At 40.4% G+C, this 23,493-nt stretch overlaps 1 protein-coding gene across 1 annotated transcript; it reads right to left on the reverse strand.

Annotated features, from left to right (window-relative positions):
* Positions 1-8,522: 8,522 nt before the first annotated feature.
* LOC110692102 (transmembrane protein 56-B-like) lies at positions 8,523-18,321 on the reverse strand. Its single transcript, XM_021869085.1, has 9 exons — positions 18,033-18,321; positions 17,693-17,905; positions 17,295-17,383; positions 17,072-17,210; positions 14,030-14,104; positions 11,289-11,410; positions 11,138-11,213; positions 10,791-10,850; positions 8,523-8,869 (listed from the first exon to the last, which is right to left on the reverse strand). The coding sequence occupies exons 2-9, from the start codon at positions 17,828-17,830 to the stop codon at positions 8,741-8,743; spliced, it is 828 nt and encodes a 275-aa protein (XP_021724777.1). The 5' UTR covers positions 17,831-17,905; positions 18,033-18,321; the 3' UTR covers positions 8,523-8,740.
* Positions 18,322-23,493: the final 5,172 nt, after the last annotated feature.

Below are 23,493 nucleotides of genomic sequence, written 5' to 3' on the forward strand. Positions count from 1 at the left end.
GGTAGAGATGGCCAAGTCTATGATCAGGGCAGTTCCTCCAGCTGAAAGGGAGGCGGTCAGGGGTGTCGGCACCCTTGACCTTGACGGGATTGCAAGGGTCCTTGCTGAGGTACACTTAGCATATTTTTGAGTATTTGAATTACTGGACGCCTGTTTTCTTTTTTGTTTGGAAACTGACGCCTGTTTCTTTGTACTTAGGCCCTGCTCCGAGTGAACGGCCTTCGCAAGCCGCTTGATCGGAAGAACGAAGAGGTAAAGGCTACAAAAGCTATGGCCGCCTCTGACTGTGATAAGGCAATGTTTCAAATTGCCCAAAATGAAGTTCTGACCATTGATATTCTTTATTATCAGGCGCAGGCTACCGCCGCTGTTCGGGCTCAGTTAGAGGCGGCCCAGAAGAAGAATGACGAGCTGGAGGCGACCATCACCCATCTCAAGGCCGAGCTGAAACCTCTTCGCCTAAAAATGTACTCTTACGAAGCCATGGAGAAATCCTTGGCCAGCGTAAAGGAACGCCTGGTGACCTAGGAGAAGAGTCTTACCCAAGAGCTCTCGGAAAAGGCCGAGCAAGAGAAGAAAGAGCTGGTCCGGGAGATGATGGAAGACTCCGCTCAAATCCAGCGCATGACCTGGGGCCGCCTCTTCCCCAGTGCCGACTTTGCCTCTTGGGAAAGAACGTACCGCCAGTGTTCAGATACATATAATCAAGAGATCCTGGCGGCTGCTGAGGAAGAGGCGTTGGAGGAAGCGTTGGAGGAGGAGGAGCCGGTAGTGGCGCTTGTGCCGCTTGGGGGTAAGGCATCAAAAAAGGATGCAGCTGAAGCCGAGTCCAGCAAGAAGAGTGCTGACCAGGCGGCAACTACTAATATTGAAGATCTGCCCCCTTCTTAAGCTTTATGTATTCTTTCCACGGCCTGCGTGCCGTTTGCTTTGTATTTACCCGGCCAGGGGGCCGGGGCTTTGAATATTTTGCTGGTCTTTAATGACCGGCTTATTTTTAATGAATTTTTGTTTGCCTCAAATTTGTCTAAGTATTCCATATTCTAATATCCAATTGTTCACTAGACCGACTGTTTTGCATGGCCGATAGTTGCAGACAGGTACGGATAGTTAGTCACGCCGCCTATTCCCTTGGACGACTGGTTGTCTGTTTCCAGGATAGACGATCAGTCGGCCATTTATCCAATCGGTATTCGAACTATTTTAAAGACTGGATCCTTTTTAGGTAGGCGGTCCTGTCATTTGTAAATTTATCCAAGTAGGAAAGTGGTCTGACCAAGTAAACATGAGTGTTACCTAGTCGCCAAGGAACTGAGTAGTAGAGATAACAAGCGGCGGGTACCGGTTGTTTCCCTTTATTCGCCAATGTTTGTTGGCTTTTAACTCATAATTTGTTAACCTAGCAGGAGTAGTGGTTGAGAGCCCCTGTTTGCTAAAAACAGGCGGACGACTCATACCTTTTAGGCTCCATACTAAGTTTGAGGGAGTGACTATAAGTTACCATAGGAGTTACTTAGTCTCCGTCACAATCTAGATTGAGTAGTAGAGGTACCAGGCGGCGGAGGCCGGCTGATCCCCTTGATTCGCCAATGTTTGTTGGCTATTAACTCAATAGGTTACCTAGTAGGAATAGGGGTTTGAGTGCCCCTGTTTGCCAAAAAACAGGCGGTCTACTCAAACCTTTTAGGTTCCCTACCAAATTTGAGGGAGTGACTATGAGTTAACGTTGGAGTTACTCAGTCGCCGTCACTCTTGCTTGAGAAGTAGAGGTACCAGGCGGCCTGCTCGTTCAGTCTTTTTCTTGAGACCGTCAGAGATGATTTTATTAAAGGCTTCTACCTGGCCGTTTGCTTGTGGACGGCCGACAGATGCAAAGTAGTTTGCAATTCCTTGGTCACCCAACCAGCTTTTGAGAACAGGCGTCTCAAATTGGGGACCATTATCAAAAACCATAGACATGGGAACCCCGAACCGAGTGATGACATTTTTCCAAATGAATGAAATTACATCTTTCGTCTTGATTTCCTTTACAGCCTCCGCCTCTACCCATTTAGTTAAGTAGTCAACGGCAACAAGTATGTACCTCCTTCCGCCTGTAGCAGGCGTATATGGACCCAGAATGTCCATGCCCCACTTAGCAAACGGTAGTGGGCTATGAATGGTAGTGAGGTCAGTAGCTGGACGGTGAATTAGTTTGCCAAACCTTTGGCACTTGTCACATTTTTTCACCATCTCCATTGCATCTGCTTCCAAAGTAGGCCAAAAGTAGCCCTGCCGCCTTGCCCTTTGAGCAAGCGTCCTACCGCCTATATGAGAAGCACAATAACCAGAGTGAAGATCGTCTAGTATCTCTCGTCCCTTTTTAGGAGTAACACACTTTAAGAAGGGTTGAAGGTACCCCCTTTTGTGAAGTTCTCCCTTTATCATTTCAAAACAGGTGGCTCGTTTTTTCAGTGCTGCCGCCTGTTGAGGATCATCCGGCAGTGTACCGTCTGTCAGATATGCCCTGATTGGATCCATCCAGGTTGAGCTTCTGTCTAGGATTCCAATAGAGTTTTCCTCGATGCTTCTCTTCTCCATTACTTCCCAAAAAACAGTTCGAGGAGTATCAGAGGAGGCGGATGATGCTAATTTTGACAGTGCATCCGCGTGGTTGTTTTCTGATCTCGGCACTTGGATCAGATGGAAATCTTCAAGGGAGCCGACTGCTTGTCGGACCGCCTGTAAATACTTGATCATGGCCGGATGGGTTGCTTCGTATTTGCCATTGTACTGACTCACTATCAATTGTGAATCGGAACAGGCGTCTATTTTTCTTGCCCCTGCCGCCTTGCACATGCGGATCCCGGCTAGTAAAGCTTCATATTCTTCCTCATTGTTTGAAGCCTAAAAACTGAAGCGTAGAGCATACTCGTACCTGTCGCCCTCTGGCGACTGACATATGACGCCTGCTCCACAACCATTTGAAGTAGAGCTTCCGTCCACATATACCTTCCATACTTGGTCTGGAACTTGAGAGTCAGGAGGACGAGTCATCTCTACAATAAAGTCAGCAAAGGCTTGCCCCTTCACTGCTTTTCTAGGCTCGAAAGTAACTTCGAGGCTCTGTATTTCTATGGTCCATTTGATCATTCGGCCTGACGACTCCATGATGGTAAGGGGCCGCTTGATAGGTTGGTCTGTATACACGACGACTGCATGTGCCAAAAAGTAGGGCTTCAATTTTTTAACAGCCATGAAGAGTGCAAGACCAAATTTCTCCACTAGGGGATACCTCAACTCGGCATTTTTCAGTACGTGACTGACAAAGTAGACCGGGAGCTGACAGCCGTCTCTTTCAGCAAGAAGTAACATTGCCGAATGAACCCTGCATCAAGTAATTTTTTCACTTCGGCGGCTGCCGCCTGACTTCTTTCTTCGCCATGGTTCCGTTTCTTCTGCCGTACCGGCTTCTTTTTTGGATCCACAGCCAGTTTATGTACCGCCAGATCAGGACTAATGCCTGGCATTTCATGGACTTCGAATGCAAAGATGTCCTTGTATTCTTTCAATAGTTTGTGAAAGTCGTCACCATGGTCTCTCAGAGCAGTCGTCCCAACTTTGTCTGTTCGGTCAGGACGTGAGTCGTCTAAGATCAGGTCCGCATGTTCACCAGCCGGCTGAGGGCGGAACTCATCCGACCGCTCCTCTGCCACTGATTGCTATTTTCTTTCTTTTCTTGCGGCCCCTGTCTGGGATGCCTTTCTCTTCTTGCCGCCTGCTTCTTGAACAGGCGCACTCTCCTTGACATTGTCAAGGTCAGTTTTTTCACCACTTGACCCAGTGGCCATAATAGTGGGCTTGACATCCGAGAGATAGCACTCTTGGGCCATCCTCTGATCTCCCCTTAGGGAGCCGACTGTTCCATTATCCCTCTCAAACTTGAGAAACATAAGAGATGGGATTATAACAGCCTTGGAATTATTCAGGGTTGGTCGACCCAGAATCATGTTGTAGGCCGAGAGTTCTTCCACTACCAGGAACCGGACTACCATGTGTCGTCCTTCCCCTTTTTCACCCAGGCGGATGGGTAAATCCACTCGTCCCAGTGGGTGGACGACTCCTCCTCCAAACCCTACTAAAGGGTGGGAGGCCGGATGTATGCAATCAGTCTGATATTTTAGTTTCGACAGACATTTGCTACTGATGAGATCTGAGGAGCTTCCGGTATCTATGAGGATTCGGCCAACTCTCTGGTTGGCCACTTTACATTCAATGACGATAGGGTCGTCATGCGGCCCTCTTACCCCTCCTAGATCTTCTTCAGTGATGACAATCTCAGGAAATGAATATTTGGACGGCCGTTCTTGGTGAACGGAATTTACATCTAATCGCCTGATATTGTCTTTGTTGCCCCTAATAGTGGGGCCGCCTCCTGAGAAGCCGCCTAAAATGGTGTAGACGACTGCATCATCTGTATCGGAGCTGTCGGCCTGTTGATTCTTTTTGGCCGACTGCTTTTTTGAGGAAGTGTTCCCCGTAGATTTCTTGACATAAGTGTCAAGATCACCTTGCTCAGCCATGCGGTCCAGGTACCGCATGAGACTGATGCAGTCATTGGTGTGATGACCAACATCATCATGATAAGCACAGAATTTATCTTGGTTCCGGTTGTTTGCAGAACCCTTCATGGGGACCGGCTTCTCAATTGAGATCCGTCCCTTGATTTCTTTTAGGATAAACTGGTTATCCTTGTTAAACGCATACTTTGGGGAGTATGGTTTGAATTCTTTTTTCTTTTTCTGGGCCGACTGTTTAGAGGAATCAGCCGCCCAGACCTCTTTTCTCTTCTCATCTTTGTTTGACGACTGTTTCTGTCGTCCTTCTCTTTTGTCGAACCTTTTCCCGTCCGACTGTTTTACCGTACAAAGATCAGTCGCCTGTATATAGGCTTCTGCTTCAATCAAGGCCTCTTGAAGAGTCGCCACCCTTTTTCGAACCAAATCAAATTTGAAGGTAGACCCGTCTTTGAGACCTCTGAAAAAGTCAGTATAGGCTACCTCATCCGGTAACCCTTGAATCTGTATTCTCATCAGGTTAAACCGCCTGATGTAAGAACGAAGCCCCTCCTTCTCGCCCTGCTGAATTGTTCTCAAATCAAGGGTCGTTTTCTTCGCAGGGATGTTCATGGCGAAGTTGGAGGTGAATAAGTAAGCAAGCGTCCTGAAGCTATTTACACAACCAGTCGGCAGGTTGCCGAACCATTTTGAGAGTCGCTGGGAAACACTTGCACCAAGTGGGATCATCCAACCCTTGAAGGTACATCAGGTTGGTGAATGCCATCAGATGGTCTTCTGGGTTAGTAGTGCCGTCATAGGCGCCTACTAGTACATTTTTCACTTTGGCCGGCTGAGCGGCTTCAGTAATTTCCTTATAGAAGGCCGACGGCTGTTCACCAAGTCTAAGCAACCGTAGCTGCCAGTCCATAGGTTGGACGTTTTTTTGCTGCAGGTCCACCAAACGGAGGTGGCTGCAAAAAATACTGTTGTTGCGGCACAAATGGTAAGTTTGGTACCGCCTGGTCGCTATGAAAGCCGGACTGACGGGAGGTGCCGCCTGACTGACTCTCATGGTACGGCTGAGTATGCCTCATCGAGGCATTTCGCAGACTGTCTTGAAAGTTTGAAGTAGAGGCCGACTCTGACAATCGGTCACTCTTCTTCTGCTCTAGCAGTAGCCGAGCGTCTGTGAATGTCTGCTTCGACCCGTCCGCCTGAATATGACGAACAGGTTTTCTATTTCCTGTAGGAAAACGGAATTTTGTGAAATCAAGGGCAGGTGGCTCCCGCTTCCTAGATTTAGGATGAGGAGTCGCCTCTCGCCCTTGAACTGGCTTCCTCTTTAGTGAAGTGGAGGGTTTCTTAGCCGACTGCTCCTTGACTGGAGCAGGCGGCTTCTTGTTGATCATCTCTTGAATCTCTCCCTTGAAGTTCCTCATGAAGGTCATGAGTTCGTTCCTTGTGATGGGAGCAGACCCATCAGTCGGCTGTTGCCGAACAGGCGGTGCGCCTGCTGGCTCACTTCTTGTTTGAAGAGGTTCCCGTTCCCTCCTTTCGGTATGACGGGTACGTCGGGCCCTTAAGGTCCCGTCTGAAGCTGTATGAGTTTCAACTTCAAATTCACTCTCGGTATCATGGTCCGACTGAACTTGAGGGTCATCTAGGGGACGCCTCTCTTCAGGAATCGGTACAGACTTGGATGCCATCTCAGAAGTACTCTCCCCACAGACGGCGCCAAATGTTTCGAGGTTTTCTGATGTCCTGCGGGAGAGTTACAATTCCGAGACTGGAACCGGACGCTTGTACCTGCAAAATAACGGAGACTCCTGGGAGCTCCGCCTCCAACGGTCAAGTTAGTACTTGATTAAGGAGTAATTAATGCGGAAATTAAAGAGATTGGGTCTCTCTGGGTGAGAGTGTTTAATGTAGGTAATCTGCTTTGTTAGCGAGATCAGCCGGTTTTTATTGTGTGTAATTATTGTGTTTTTTCCGTAATGTGTTTCGTAATCCCCCTTAATGAGAATTAAGGGAGGTATTTATAACCTTGGGAAATGTGCCCATCCTAGGTTTAGGTTAACCTAGGGCCGATTGGGCTTCCCTCGGAAGTTGGGCCTGGGTGGCCGGTTTCCCCATTAGGCATGGAGTATGCCACATTTCATGACATAATAGGTCCAAGGTGGACGAATAAGCGCGTGCCACGTGGCAAGCCCTGACAGTTCCAACTGGGGGACACTTGGCAGGACCTGATTGGCCCACGTGGCGCATTCCGATTGGTGGGAGCAAAATCCCTTAATTACTTCCTAGAAGGTGCCTGGTTACTTGAGTCTAGTGTGTTATCCTTCCCTCTCAGTTTTTCAGGTACCCTACTTTGAAGGTGGCCTGATAAAAGTTTGGGATAGATTAGGAGGTTGGTTGCCCGTAGGGCTTGTGTAGTTTTGGCGGTTACAGTCTTGTTTTTTGTAAAGCTGTAACTTTTATTCTTTGGTAATAAAATTTCTTATTTACCCAAAATAAAAAAAATAAAAAAAATAAAAAAATCCAAATGAAAGTCAACCACAATCAAATAAAGCTAATTGAATCAAATGAAAGTCAAACACATTTAAACAAAGCTTTTTGAATCAATTGAAAGTCTAATGCATTCAAGATAGCTAATTAAATCAAGGGAAAGTCAAACACATTCAAACAAAGCTTTTTGAATCAATTGAAAGTCTAATGCATTCAAGATAGCTAATTAAATCAAGGGAAAGTCAAACACATTCAAACAAAGCTTTTTGAATCAAACGAAAGTCTTCCACAAAGCTAATAAAATCAAATGAAATGTCAAACACATTCAAACAAAGCTAATTGCATCAAATGAAAGTCAAACACATAAACAAAGCTTTTTGAATTAAATGAAAGTGAAATGGATTCAAAAAAGTTAATTGAATCAAGTGAAAGTCAAACAAATTCAAACAAAGCTTTTTGAATCAAATGATTGTCAAATGCATTCTACGATGCTAATTGAATCATATGAAAGTGAAACACATTCAAACAAAACTTTTTCAATCAAATGAATGTCAAATGCATTCAACAAAGCTAATCGAATCAAATGAAAGTCAATGACATTCTAACTAAGCTAATTGAATCAAATGAAAGTCAAACACATTCAAACAAAGCTAATTGCATGAAATGAAAATAATCTAATGAACATGACTAGAAAATAGTGTCATAAATGACACTTATCATTTTACCTAGTAAGGTTTTTAATGAGGTAACCCATACCCCATTTCATGTCAACATTCAAGGGGAAGTGTTGAAGAACGTAAAAAAAAATGTTCACATGTAATATTTATTTGAGACTTTATAGTATGCATAAGAGTACAATAATGCGTATATTTTATTGTAATATTTGGCCTTTATAATGATAACTTAACGTAGTAGCATACTACTACATTTGACCTCGTCTTCTTTCACTTCCTCTTTAACTAATAAAAACTTCTATCGGTAAAAAGTTTTTGATAGAGGTATTATTGTTTTGTCGAGTTAGATATTTTGGACTCTGAAAGACAATCTTATAATTTTACTTAAGTAGAATATTACATAGAAACAAATAGGATGGCAGATTATGTAAACTCTTTATGACATCTAATAGTTTGCCAGTTTGAGCCTAATCTAAAAAGATAAATAAAGCATTAATTGAATAAAAGAGAGAGTAGTATGTGAAATAATCATATCCAAACAGATCAAAAAGTTTTGCTTGCTTATGTAAACAAACACAATGACAGCCCGGAAATTTGTTTTGTCATCTAAATTCTCAAATTGCCATACACCAACTTGAACAATTGGTTTGAAATTGAAATTGATTTGTTTCCGAAACATAACAACATCGTCTTCAATTCGAATTGAAATTGATTTGGCGACGGTGGAGATGGTTGTGGCCAAGATCGTCACAGTGGAGAAAATCTCAGAGAACCTGAAAGTCTGAAGAGAGTGTGATACTGTAGCTAGATAAACACAGTAACTTTGGTGTAATTTGAACAATAATTTCATTGTTTGCCGCAAATACATTGTACCTAAGTGTGAAGGTTCAGCTATTTACAACAAATCCTATCGTAAGCCAAGTTAATTAAAGTTCCCTTTGCCTTCACATTTCCAACCCACCATTTTTACACCGAAGAAAAAATATTCTAAGAAAATACCATGCAATTCCATTACCGAGTCTGTCATTGTCTCTTTGCTAACGTCTTCTTCAATCCTCTGAGTATCTTCCCGAACCACATCAAGTTCATTGCAGCAAGCACAGACGGCACAACAAACACCAAAAAGAAGCCAAATACATGCATTTGCATTACCTACATTTATAATTTGATAGAAAAAAAAAAAGGTTCAGCACATATTGTTATGTTGGTGGCTATATCATCAAGAAAACAGATTGAATGTTGGCATTCGATTGATGAAATAGAAGCCATTCAGCAAATGTACACATCCATTTTTGTTTGTATCACAGAGTAATGAAGTAGCTTTACCTTTTTAGTATGAATGCAACTACACATTACCTTTAACCTTGATGTCAGATATATAATTCTTGCCACAAAAACAAAATAGGACTCGTAAATGTACAATTTGCATATGAGCAAAATAAAATACAACCAGAGGTAGTTAGTGAAGCAGACAAAACATAGGCAGCGGTACTATGGTCTTTGTTGTCACTTTTCTTATGAGTAATTCTAAGAACAAAAAAAAAAGTACTATATAAGAAAGCAGTAGTGTTGACACGATATAGTAGTAGTATTTTGCAAATATGATGAATCTAAACACTAATTTATTATGCTAACACAACCTCAACTTTGTACCAAGTACTTGTTTGGATAATAATCTTATGATTCAATTCCACATTCAAGAAAGGTACCAATACTTATGAGAAGTAAGATGCTTACCAAATTTCCAGGTTTGATATTCCACTTTTGTGTCTTATATAGTGAACCCTCCATTAAGGTAAGCATACCCAAGGGAGAAGAAATAACCAAAACGATATGGGATAAAGACAGACAAGAGACAAGTTTCATCCTACTGATTGCATCAAGCCAACCCATAACAAATTATCAAATTTGACGCTTTACATGACCCATCTAGAGATTTATAGTAGTTCTTGACATATTATGACTGATATTATGCTTCAAGATGCTAGCATCCTTATAACCTTATTTCAAAGGCCGAAATCAGGAATGGATTTTGATCAAAAAATTCAATGATGGGCATTTGGTTCTTGAATGGGTGACTTTTGATGACAATTGGGCTTGATGTTATTTAAGTTTATGTAAAGGACAACTCCATAACAAAATTGGCTAAGCATATTTTAGTGCACAGAAGATACTTCATTTCGCACTATTGCTTGTGAGTTAATATGCCTTTTACATGGGTAAAATAAGCAGCTGCAGCAGTGCTTATTCTCAAATATGGGAGTAGAATTTATAATTTAAGTGTGAAGTTGGGATATCATGCAAGGAATTGGTTAGAATTTAGTGTAATTATCTATTGGTCGTAACATAGTTGTAAATCTTTGCATACAACTTTCCTTAGTTATGCTTTATCTTCACTGTTTTGTCTAAATCCCAAGCAGTTTGGTCAGTCTCGGAATACAAATACGTTCTTGGTGTAGGAGTCGTGAGCAACATAATTAGTAATTTTTAGTGGGTGCAATTAGTCAATAAGCTTATACAATAGCAGTTGTACTCAGTTTTCCCTTGCAAAAGTAATTGCACTAGTTTTGTTTCACTTCAAGGCATTGAAACTGATTACATTCTAAATAATCTTTATATTAAAACCCCCTCCAATTAGTGTTGAATGAAGTCCAAAATCTGCAGCTTTGTATGCACAAACTCCAAACATGAAAAGTCAGGCCATACGAATGTTGTAGCGGAAACATCTAGAATTTCAGTTAAAGCCTTACCTAAGAAATTCCAAATGAAGATTAGAAACTTAATATGGAATGTTTTCTTTTAAACCACATTTCTGAGGTTTGATCCTCGCACACCGTTATCTTTGAATACTATTCCAAAAGCTATACTCAAATGTAAACCAGTTTCAGAATTTTAGTTTTTGACATATGATGGCGATTTAGAAATTTCAACGAAGCAACTACATGGACAAGACACAATGCTAATGAAAAAAAGTACTCTACAAGACTTTCCTGCAGTACAGAGGACCGGTCACAAACAGTAATTATAGAAGGACATCACCACATATACAGCAGGAAGAATCTAAGGCAGTTACCTGTTCATAGTGAAGGTAAACATGATAGAACATGTAAACAAACAGCAGAATTCTTGCAACCTGCATTGCACATCACATTACATGTCAGGTTACAAATGAAAAGCAACACATTGATAAGTATTAGCCACACTCCTAACTTTGAATTATAGCCAGACAATTTCTGTGGTTAGAACATGAATTTAGGTTACTTCACTCAAAACAACTTACTACATAATTTCACTTTAACACAAATGTATACAGCTTCAGTTTCAAGCATAAGTTCATCGTCTCAATGCTTTAAATTAAGAAGCCAGAAGCGAGAAATGAGAAACAAAAAGATAATATCCCTCAAAGAGCCATGTACTCACCAACCAGGCAAAAAAAATCACAATTCCATTAATCAGATATGCATGAGATCTTTTCAATCCAGCTGTATCAAGAAACCTTCATAGTAAAACCAAAAAACAGTAAGCACTGATCAGCGTAAAAATAGAAAAAACAGCTTTGTAAAGAGCTTACCATCGCATGTTAATTTCAGGTGTTGTCACTTCAGAAATAAGGACCATGAAGGTGTAAAGTTGTCCTTCCCCAGAAAACATAGCATAAGCAACAGCAATTCCTGAAAGAGAATGATGTATAATCTGGGCAAAGTGGTCAGCATGTGAGGGAAGAATGGCAATAAAATGAACCAAGTAATAATGTGGGGTGTAGGAGGTTCTATGCGGTACCCTTGTCATTAAAACGAACCAAGTAATACACTGACTTAAATTGTCAAAGTTGTTTAGACTTTACCCTATACTCAAAAAACCTAGAGGATTTAATACCTAATACATGATAGACCAATGAGCCTTCCACTTTACCTATATTTTATGTTTCTTTTTATCTCCTATCTGAATTTAATTTACCACTGTTTTGCTATAAAGAAACTATCCATCAATAAAAATAATCCCGCAAAGAAAAGGAGAGCATAGGGCTGAAAAATTTGGAAACTATGAAAACAAGCAGTGAGCTCAAGTAAATAACAGGCAGGGAGATTCCGTGGAGATAGTCTCTTGCTCCCCATAGAAAAGGACCAGTCAGTCAAAAGCAACAGAGTTCTGAAAGGAATCCTGTCAGTGGTACTGATATGAGAGGGAGACAGAGGGAGAGCAGGACATAGAAAACTTAAGAGAGGTATAGGCTGAAAAAAAAACTCTTGATTGAATTCAGTCAGCAAGAATCTATTCTTGTATAATATGTTGCTTTTGTGGACATTCTGGACAGTGTACAATTGTACATATACATAGATCATGTGCGTTTCTAAATGCTTATAGAGAAGCAAGCAAGCCAAAAACTCAAGGAAGAGGACTGCCTAACTCAGTGAAATGAACCTTATTTACTACAAGTTTCTAAAACAATGGATCATAACATGAGGCACAAAGATCCAGAAAAGTTGTAGTGATTTAATCTCGAGAGTTAAAATTAACTTAAATCAAAGCATAACACTAGGGAAAAATTGTAAATAACCACCCCTCAAAGAACCTAATATTGATCTTAACACCCCTTCTTTTGTTTTTTTTAAATAACCACCCCTTAAAGAAAAAAAATTTAGAAATCACCACCTCTTTACATTTAGTTTAATTTTTAACATAAAAACATTGATTTTCATGCCAAAACTTGGCTAATAAGGTTTTGGGGGTCACTTTGGCTATTCAAATCCAATTTGAGGTCAAATGAAAAAAAAATATTGGAAATGCCTTGTTTTGCATGTTGAAAATTACCTCAATTTGCATGAAACTCTTAAAATGAGGCATTTCCGATACATTTTTTTTGGGTGTATTGAACTAAAATCAGACCAAAGGGCTAATCTAACCCCCAAACCTAAAAAGACCAAGTTTTGGTACGATAATCGATAACTTTTTGTTAAGAGGTGGAGATTTCTAAATTTTTTCACTTTAAGGGGTGGTTAATTAAAATAAACAAAAAAATAGGTGGTAAATTCAATTTTAGGGGTGGTTATTTACAATATTTTCCTAAATCTAATCTAGCCCTTATTTCTATATCACTGAACATATTTCCACGGCACAAAAGGAATAGAGGAATTTGTCATCAAATCAATTTTGGCATTTTAGACTTAAACAATGAAATACCTTCAACTGGAGGTAAGGATAAATTTAATTAGAACTCAATAAAACAAGCTAGGAAGTGATACACTGGATTTCCATTAGGAAATTACATGATTAAGCCTATATTGAGAAAAAGCAAACACCAGTAATATATTTGTCCCATGTAGAGGAATCCACATTCCAGGCAACCTCAGATTGGAATAATAATGGCAACAGCATCCCAGGAGAAATCAAAGCTCTTAAAGGCAAGCAAATAGATGTAAGCAGTCAAATAATTGGCACATGCTTGGAAGCCAACCTCCAAAATTATAGATTCTAACTCCAACCAAAACTTAAGCTCAGATAACCAGTTTCCATAGATGTGTAGTTAAAAAAAGGCTGTAATAAGCACCGGAAATTCTACAATACTATCATTGAAAATTTTAAGCTGGCAGGTAAATACTATAGTGGAATGCAATCTCATGAGAATCACCTCAAGTTGGTGAGACATTTAAAATTTCTAAGCGTATTGAACACATAATGCAAATAAATAACATTTATTTCAAGGGTCCAAAGTTATCTAAACTCTCTCAATCCCCGAACAAAAATTAAGATCACCAAAACAAATTCTCTAAATAAAAGTATCCCTGAAAAAGCGGGCCTATATGCTAACGCACAAGGCTCTAAGGGTAAGCACATAACTTGGTCTAGGTGAGGTGTTTGTGGTTAGGTGCATGAGGTGCACCAAAAGAGCACTCGAGGTGCAAATGAGGCCCATTTGAGGCAAACTTCAGCCAATATTTTTTAATTGTTCATATAGGGCACCTCACTTTAAAGAGGCACACCTAGGCGCAGCAAAACCCCTTTTGCTTTAGCGTGCCTTGAGCTTTTTATATATGGTATAGAGGGAGTACAAAGTACGTGTAATATGAGGAATTTCAAAGCAAAGAGATACATTGATTAACTGGTTAAAAGACAAATTGTCTCTGTCAGTAATTTTATCATAATTAACAATAAGTTTATAACAAAGTGACCATTAATCATCACGCTTATGTGCCTATGAAAATATACTAGGCTACAAAACATATTTCCAAGTTAAAGGGTTTTGTTATTGTTATAGCCTTGTAATTAGTAATCTTGACAGTTGGAGAGAGAGAGAAAGAGAGAGAGCCTTACATACTCTATTCCACCCAAAGAAGGATAGAGCCACATGATCATTGCAAGGTCTGCAATAAAGTACCCCACAGATACCTGTCAAATTTCATCTGAGTTACCACAAATTAAATTATACATTACTAAAAGATGAGTAAATTAAACTAATTTCCATAATAATGCTGACAACAAGCTAAGAATCCTACAGCATACGAATTATTATAAGCTATAATAGATACACATTCTAGATTGCATTCTTTTTCATCTTCTTAATTTTAACACAGCAACAACAACAACAAAGCCTTAGTCCCAAAACGAACTAGGGTAGCTAACATGAACTGTCATGAGGAATTATCTGGAAAAAATGGAACAAATATAACAAAATATATCAGAGGGAGCATGGAACAAAGAGAATAAAGTAGCTTCAACTAGAAACAACAAGATGGTAAGCAAGACTTTAAAAGCAAATACCAACAGTATCTGCCATGGATAGGATGGGTAACAGGTTAGAAATTGAGAAATTTAAAACCACCCCATGGTTGGGTGAGTTAAATAGATTGCATGCCACGCCATGGTCCATTCAGCCTAATACACTAAGCCCTTTAATTTTAAGTTGTAATTCAAAATTCAGGTGTTACAACTTTTAAGCATCTTTAACATTTTTCAGTAGCATACAAACTGGTAAGCACTCTAACTTCAATGACATAAGGACACCCCATGGTTGGGCAGTTACAGCTTGGATTATTATCAGCCCAATAAAGTGTTGATTTGGAAGTTGTACAAGGTAAAGGCAACATGTAAGTAAATCCTTTTCATCCCATCAAACCAAATCCCACAGCAAGAAAGAACTCTAGAAGTTTAGAAGCTTAAGAAAACAACAATGAACCCCCAAAAAAAAATAATAACACAAACAAACCACCAATCCAGTTCTTAATATCAGAGGATCATACGAAACTCAGACAAGGAAGAAGTAATAGAAAACAGTGGGCCCGTACAAAGCTCCACATTGGTGATGAAACTTGAAGTCCCAAATTTTGAAACATTCACAGGGGCAGCTAAATTAATAGATATATAAACTTGGGCTTGACAAAGGAAACAAAAAAAATGAAAATCACATGCTTGTTGTATGCATATGTCATTCTTATTTTTAATTTTTTTGGCACTTCTTGAAATGAATAGTATGGCTAATGACAATTAAATAGAAAAGGTTCAATATATACAAAAGTCCATAACTTTCGTATCCAGGGTATTAAACCCAAAATAAGTACTCCGAAAATGAAGAATATATCTTTAACAAAAGATTAATTTAAACAAGCATATTGCTCTGACCCTTCTATGGCTACTTTATCTTGTAATCAAAATACGAATTAATATATAGATGGAACCAAGAACTACTCTCCCAAATAACTTGTCCCCCCCACAAAAAAAAAAAAAAAAAAAAAAAAAAAAAAAAAAAAAAAAATATTGTATGCTAAATTACCCACAAAAGCTTTCTATTCCTACTCTCTGATTATTCTCCTTTACACTCCTATGTTTAAACCTATCCAACCCACTTCACACTCAGTGTCATCAACCCCAAAAGAGAGTTCACTGATGCATCAAAAAAGTAAGAAACAGCATACAAAATACTGAAATCACACTTCCACATCAAATTATTTCAAAGCAGAAATCCTGTAGCATCATACTCCCAATGTCCCATTAAACCTAGAATATTTTGTGACTACAGAATATAACACATATTAAATGTCATTCACTCTGTCCCTACAATAATGTAGGCCACAGTTCTAGTTTGGATTGTCCCAAAATAATTATAAGCTTACAGAGTTTCCATATTACCATCAATGATAACCTGAAGGAAAACCTACGCAGTGAAATAGTACAGATGTAAATGTTAAAGAATAAGGCCCTGTTCACTTCAACTTAAAAAATAATATTCAGTAAAATTAATTTCACTTCAGTAAAATTAATTTCCATTCGGTAAAAATAAGTTCAATCAGTAAAAATAATTTCAAATTAGTAAAAATCGGTAACTCTAAAGAGGAAATATAATAAAGAAACAGTAAAAATAATTTCAATTCAGCAAAAATAAATTCAGTTCAGAAAAATTAATTTCAGTTCCCTTACAAAAAAAAATATTAATTTCAGTTCAATTAAAAATAATTTCAGTTTAGCAAAAATAAGGTGAAGTGAACGGGGCCTAATACTCGGGTTTATAACCTAATTCCTTATAATAGACTTAATCACATGTGGACTATTATGTAGGGATGAAGGGAGTAGTAGTTAGGGTTTTATACAGACATAATATTTCCCATCAAGTATCAAGCACAAAAAAGTCTTCAAAATTCAGAATGGACATGTACAATGCGAAACCAAAATATTATTCTATAGAATACAAGGACAGTGGAGAGAGTAATATAGAGTTTCAAGGAAAAACATAGACATAAACAAATCTCAGGATAGACAAATTTCAGCTTCTGCATTTTTCTCCATTCCCACAAGAAATACAAATAGTTGAGCAGCCATGTAAATAAGAAGGTAAACAAGCAATTGAATTATTGTACTCAGTAGAATTGTACAATCTGCATGGCATATAAATAAAGGTTGGATGAAAACAGTGAGCAACCTCCAAAGCTCCTCAGCCCAACGCCCTAGACATAAGTTAATACTACACCAAGTCGCTAAATGTCCTAAAATAAGACCCTATCTCTTCAAACATCAAAATTCAAATGTCAGCACCAACAACACACAGTTTTCTCAATCCCTGGATCATGTCAAAATGAATATCTTATCAGCACTAATTGTATATCATCATATGATCTCTGAGGCTTCTTTTCTGGCAAATAAATTCTAGGATCAAATTAAAGGAGTGTAGTATTTGCAGCACAGAACAAATGACAACAGCTTTACATTTAAAATACCAATAGAAATTCTTCCAATAGCAACCTAAGCAAAAACTTACATTCAGGGCAACTAACAAGTGATGTTTGTGTTGTGTAGAAATTTAGAAAGAACATAATAGAAAATAAGACAGGTTGCAACAAAAAATTCAGAAATATAAACACTTACTCCTAGTGTAAAAGTTGAGAGTGTTGAGCTACGGAATGTAACATAACCATTGGTCTGATAGTCAGCATATAGGTCTGACCAGTAAACAAAATATAACGACATTGCTGCAATGAAAAGGGCATGAACCGTCGAGATGCCACTGCAAATTATTCAATACAAAATAAGACAGGTTGCAACAAAAAATTCAGAAAACAAAGGGTTTAGTGAGGAGTTGAGGACCAACCGATTGTTCCATTCGATCCTTTGTACTTTGTTAAGACCAGCATAGCACTTGAAGTACAGGGCACTAAACAACTGGGTAAGATTATAGATCTACAAACACAAAGTATGAACACAAACCATGATCAAATTCAAACATTCAGCATAAATAGAAATTTAAAAAAAAAAAAAAAATTCAAATTCTGCTGCATTGCAAGATTACAACCTACCCAACAAACTTGAAGATGATATAAGCAAGTAAAAGCATTAATCATTCACTTAATATTAATAATCTGGATCAACCTGTTATTTTGTCATACATTCCTAAACTAATACCATTTCAGTATATATATCCATATCTTAATCTAAAGCCAAGCATATCATACCCCGAAAACGGAAGGGAGAAGTAAAATCTGAACATACCACTTTACAGGCTAAAATGCCTGCAATAATTGAAGTGTAAGGAATTATAGGATCAGACAACAAATGATTCTTGACAAGATTTTCAGCCTGATTTTGGTAAGACTTGATAGCCATAACAGTCTGCTTTGAAACTGCCATTTACCAAATGATGAAACTCCCTCAAATCGACCAAATAAAATACCAATTTAGATTTCTGCCATTAAATTGAGCTTCCTGGAACAATAAAGTCAATAACACATTTTCAAAATAACTGCCATTAAAATGCAATTGAAAAATGCCCATTAAGTCATTTGTATTGAACAATTGAAAATCAGACTAAAACAAGAAAAGGGTAGTTTACCTTGAAGCAGATCTGAATATTGTTGAAGAAGAAATTTTACTGCCTAATGAATCAACTGGGGTTTTTTTTAATTTTTTTAAGGGAATATTTCGAACTTGTGAGATTTATCAAGTGCGAATCTACGAATTGAGGGAAATTTTTTTTTTATTTTTTTTTTTGACAATAATGATGTACCAGTATAAAAATTAGAAAATCAGAGATTGGACTCACCAATTATATCTGAAATTTCGTGAAAAAAAGCACCTGGACCAATCGAAGGAAGAAATACGATTGAAATTATAGGTGCATATGAAAATAATGAAATTTTAGGTGCATAAATACGTAGTATAAACATACATGTAAATAAATTTATTTTTTTAAAAAAAAAAAAAAGAAAAGAAAAAAATAACCATGAATTGTTTCGGTTTTTTGTGTCCCTCGGGAGAGTTACAACACCAAAACTGGATTCCGAGCGCCTGTACCTGCAAAACAACGGAGACTCCGGTTGAGTGGAGTTCCGCCTTTGACGATCAAGTTAGAACGTGTTCGGACGATGTAGAAAGTGCGAAAAGTAAACAATAATCAATAATTGCTCTGTTTTTGCGAATATTTCTGAATGTGTCCCATGATGAGAACATCTCCCTATTTATAGGGTCTCGAAATGCGTGTCACCATCATAGGTTACGGAAACCTAAGAATGGTGGGCTATCTCAGGAATTGGGCCAGGAAGACCGCCTTTTTCTCAATGATTGGAGATGCCATGTGTCAGCAGGGGATTGGTTATCTGTGAACCTCTCATGAGGTGACACGTGTCACCATCTCATTAGGCCACGTGGCCCTGGGTATTTTTACCCAAAACATTTGCCCCTCACTGGTGTAACATGGCAGGCCACGTGGCACCTGTGATACCTATCAAGCGGTCATTGGAGAACGGTTTTTAACCATTTGTCTTTCAGGGAAATTACGGGTATGCCCCTAAATTACCCTTCTATTAATAGATTTTTACCCTCCCTTTTTTGAACATTTCCAAAAGTAAGAGAGAGAGAGACATTCGTTTTTAGAGAGATAAACTCTGACAACCGCCTGTATATCTTTCAGACAATTGCCTTCTTTTTCCATTAGATACAAACGGTAAAACGTCTATGCTTTTGTCAGACAGGAAAACCATTGAGAACCGCCTGTGTTGTTTGCAAGCAATTCTTCTTTTTCTAAGGGGTACATCCGGGTAACCATCTGTGCACCCAACAAACAAAACCTCTTAGAACCATCTGAGTATCCTTCCAGCAGATTCACTTGCTTTCTAGGTGGGCACATCCGGTCTACCGTCTAAGCATCTTGCAAGCAACTGTCCGATTTCTGCCTACTAGTAACAGCCGATCACCGCTTGATTACTTTCCAGCTCATCTTTGAGGTATCGTCTCCCCCCTTCTCAACTCTTTCATATATTTCCGTTTGTGTATATATTTTTCCATAAATGGATTTATTAACCAATAGCACACACGACACATCATGGTTTAGTAGGCAGCCGGTCCCCTGGTACGGCTAAGTCTAGGACTGCGGGTGCCGCCTCTAGTGCTTGGATCACTCTTTCTCATCTCCCAATTTGACCGTCTCCGTGTCTGTGCAGGACACTATGGCTTGGACTAGATAGACGGCTGTGGATCCGGATTATAGGAATGAGAGCACAGAAGAAGTGCCGCTTGAGGTAGAACGGGCTGAGATGGCAAGGGGATCTCCTATGGGTGCACCCAACATTCCTAGTGATGGGATCCTAGAGTCTGAGAATGGAGACGGTGAAGAAGTCGTCTCTGTACCTAAAGCTGAGGAGGCAGATCGAGGAGGCTGCTTCTGAGAGAGACGGGAGTGGGTCCGCCTCTGTGTCTGGGTCTAGCTCTAAAGAGAGCAGCAGCTCACTATCACCGGTTGAGTATAGTGAGGCAGAGGAGAGATCAAAGTAGAAAAATAAGGAGGTCCCTTTGCGGATCCATGTTTCTGCCAGAGACAAGGCAAACATGGAGAAGCACCTAGAGGTCTTCAAGTCCACACGTCCTCTTGGTGAGGGTTATGTCATCCGGATGCCGCCTAAATTGGGAACCATAGCCTGGAATTATGACCAGCCCAACACTAACAAGTATTTCGGCTACTATGAGGCGACCTTTTTAGCTGGACTCCGTTTCCCCCTCCTTGGTACCATAAAGGCTATCCTGCAAGGATATGGCCTAGGCGTGTGGCAGTTAACTTCAAACTCTTGGGTTAACATTCTGGGCTACATCGCCACCTGTGAGATGCAGGGTCTCCATCTCGGCTAGGAGGCCTTTGCCAATATGAATTATTTGAGCCGTAGTCCAGCCGGGTGGAGAGCGTGGTATACTCTGACCACCTACCCCAAATACTTAATGACCCTAGACAAACCGTCTAAGTGGTTAGACTGGAAAAACCAATTCTATCTGGTGTCTACCCCCAAGAAGAAAGAAAACTTTGAACTTCGCACGTACAACCGGAAATCGAATCTGCTGGGGTAGAAATGTAGGTTTCCACAAGTCTCGGATGAGGACTATGAGAAAATAATAGAGGCGGGGTTTTTCGAACTTACAACCACCGCTCTTTCAACCGAGGAGTTAATAAGTGTACCCAAAACTTGGGTATCCAGACATGAGTTTTTAAGGGATAAGGCATTTTTGTCCGCATGCGGGTTAAGCCCTAGATTTGACAGACGTAAGTAAAGCATGCATCCGGCAATATTATGTCGCCTTTAGTGTTATTAACTTGTGATTTATTGCTTGATAATCTAACAGACGGTGACTTTTGTAGAAACCGCCAGAAGGATGCTTTCCCAGGAGAAAACGCCTACTCGCTCTGCAGCAGACATCCGCAAAGAAAATGCGGAGAAGAAGAGAGCTGCATTGGCGGCTAAAGGCCAGGTATAAACCGCCTATCCCCTTTTCTCTCCATTTCCTTATTTATATATGCATAGTTTTGAACCTACTGTATTAATAATGACTGGCTCTTTCAGGGTGGAGACAAGGCTCCTAGGTCACTCTCCAAAATGATCAGACCAAGGCCTGGTGAAGAGGTCACCAGCTCCAACAAATCCTAGAAAAACAGCGTCTTCTTAAACGGCTTCCAAGGTTCCGCTTGACAAGAACCGTCTGACCATTGGGGGAAAAAGTATTAGAAATGTCAGTCTGGGGATTGACCTTTCTTTCCAGTCAGGTGCCTCTGAGGCATTGAAGGGTGGCCAGCCACCCAAAGCTGCAAGCGATTCTGCAGCGGTTGTAGGGGATTCAAACCCTCCGCACTACCCAAGGTACTGTTGACCCCTTCAACTCTCCTGTTGAGCTGGGTTGACCCATGCGGGTCAAGTCACATTCCCAGCTTCAATCAAAAGGATCTTCGTGCAGTCGGCAATCTGTTGGCGGGGCATATGTAGCTTTCTCACCATATCTAACTTCTGGTGCAGATCACTCCCCTCCTTGGCGATCTGAAGGTTGTCCCCAAGGAGGACAAGGAGGCCATCCCCGGGATTAATACATTCAATGTTGACCGCATCCTTGCTTTGCTGTGTGAGGTACAATAGTTTCATTTACTTTCTTTCATGTATATGCCGGCTGCTTTTCTAACCATTTTCATTTATATAGACGATGCTGCGAGTAGAGGGGCTAAAAAAGTCGTATGCCCGAAAGCAGGAAGAGGTAAGGCGGGCCAAAAGAGAGGCGTCTGAGTCCACTGATGTTGCTTAATATTCAATGATAATTCATGACCTTGAAACTAAAGCTCAGCTCTTGTCGTAGGAGGACTCCATCAAGCAGCTTAAGGCTGCCCTGAATGAGGCTAATCTAAAGGCCTCAAATCTGGAGGCAGAGCGCGACAATGTTGAGCTAGGGCTGAAAAATGCTCAGGCGAGTCTCAAATCCTTGGAAGAGGCTAAGAAAAAGAACGCCAATCTTAAAGCATACGTCGACTGTCTACAGAAGGAGATGGCCGCCTCCCAAGATAACTTCAAGGCCACACTAGAGGGCGAGCAAAGCTGTCTCGTTGAGGAAAATGAGCAAGACTGCGAGGACCGGATGAGAATGGCCTGGTCGCTCGTGTATCCCGAGGCGGATTATAACGTTTGGGAGCTGGCCTATAGATACGCAAATCTTGCCATCCTGGCTGAGGATGAGGGTCAGCCAAAGCGTGAGCCCTTCCAAGAGTGGGTCCAGAAGGAGCTTGTAGAGGAGGATGAGGATGAGGAGCTTAATGAGCAAGAGCAAGAGCCGGTTGATACTGACCAAGTTCAACCAAGGCAACCAGAAGGCGAGCTCCCATCCGATCAGGACCAGACGGTGCCTCCACCTCAACAACAAAATTAATCTTGTATTTGTTTCCGGCCTGCGTGCCGTGTATGTTGATGTATCTCTTTCTTTTCCGGATGTAGATCCGGCTAACAATTACTCTCCCAGCCTTTTGGCCGATTTTTTTATAATATGATTTGCCGACTATGTCGGTTTTGCTATATTTGCTTGAACTTTTCTATTTTTGCAATTTTTCAATGTGCACGTTGTTTCGGGGCTTTCTGATGTGTCCTGCGGGAGAGTTACAATTCCAAGAATGCCCTTCGACCGCCTGTACCTGCAAAACCACGAAGACTCCGGTTGGGTGGAGCTCCGCCTCCGACAATCAAGTCAGTGATGTACGGGAGGAAGAAAGTGCGTAAAAGAGGAATTACTTCTCGCGTAATGGGAGAATTCCGCAATTAAGATTGCTCGGTTTTAGTGTAAAATGTATTTATGATAGTATTGAATGCCAATTGATTGTAAGTGAATAATTGAATCCCCCATTAATGAGGACTCCCCCACTATTTATAGTGGGGAGCATTGGTTCCCCATTTAGGGTTCCTTGGACACGTGTCAGCAGGGGATTGGATTGGAGCCCTGCTGACCAATAGCCGGATGCCACGTGTCGCGCTGCCATTGGGCCACGTGGCTGGGGTAATTTTACCCCAAACATTTGCCATCTCAGGTGTTGACGTGGCACGGTGCCACGTGGCACCTGAGAAGAGAGCTGACGAAAATATATATATTTTTTTTATTTTATTTTTATTTTTGAAACCCCTTCAAATTCTAACTGAAGGAAGAGGGAAAAGCAGAAGGGAAAGGGTCGCACCCCTTTGCCTTCCGGGACAAACCCTATAAATAGGGGAGGAAGCACACGAAGCCTCATTTACAAACTTCGTGAAATTTCTAGAATTTTGTGAGCATCTGGTACTTGAAATTCAAAGCACAAGGAGACTTCATTGTTTTAAGAGCAGCCGGTTTTCAGACCGCCTGTGCAGTTGTAAGCAAGCAAAAGTTTTTCGAGAGGGTACCTCAGAGAACCCAGCCGGTATTCAAACCGCCTGTGTCTTCGCAAGCATCCCCAAGAAATTTCTTGAGGTTTTCAACCCTTTACTCTAAGTACCGTCTCTACTCTTTCTTGCTTTTCCATGTATTTCCGTTTG

Source organism: Chenopodium quinoa, unplaced genomic scaffold, assembly GCF_001683475.1.
Source record: "Chenopodium quinoa cultivar QQ74 unplaced genomic scaffold, ASM168347v1, whole genome shotgun sequence".
Taxonomy (NCBI): domain Eukaryota; kingdom Viridiplantae; phylum Streptophyta; class Magnoliopsida; order Caryophyllales; family Amaranthaceae; genus Chenopodium; species Chenopodium quinoa.

Bases quoted from the DNA above. Each gene is read 5' to 3' on its own strand.
- LOC110692102 (XM_021869085.1), bottom strand. From the start codon at position 17,830: ATGGCAGTTTCAAAGCAGACTGTTATGGCTATCAAGTCTTACCAAAAT. The intron at 17,211-17,294 runs GTTGGTCCTCAA...AATAATTTGCAG, and splicing joins AGGATCGAATGGAACAATCG to TGGCATCTCGACGGTTCATG. The intron at 11,411-14,029 runs GTAAGGCTCTCT...CACTTTGCCCAG, and splicing joins CTTTGGGTGGAATAGAGTAT to ATTATACATCATTCTCTTTC.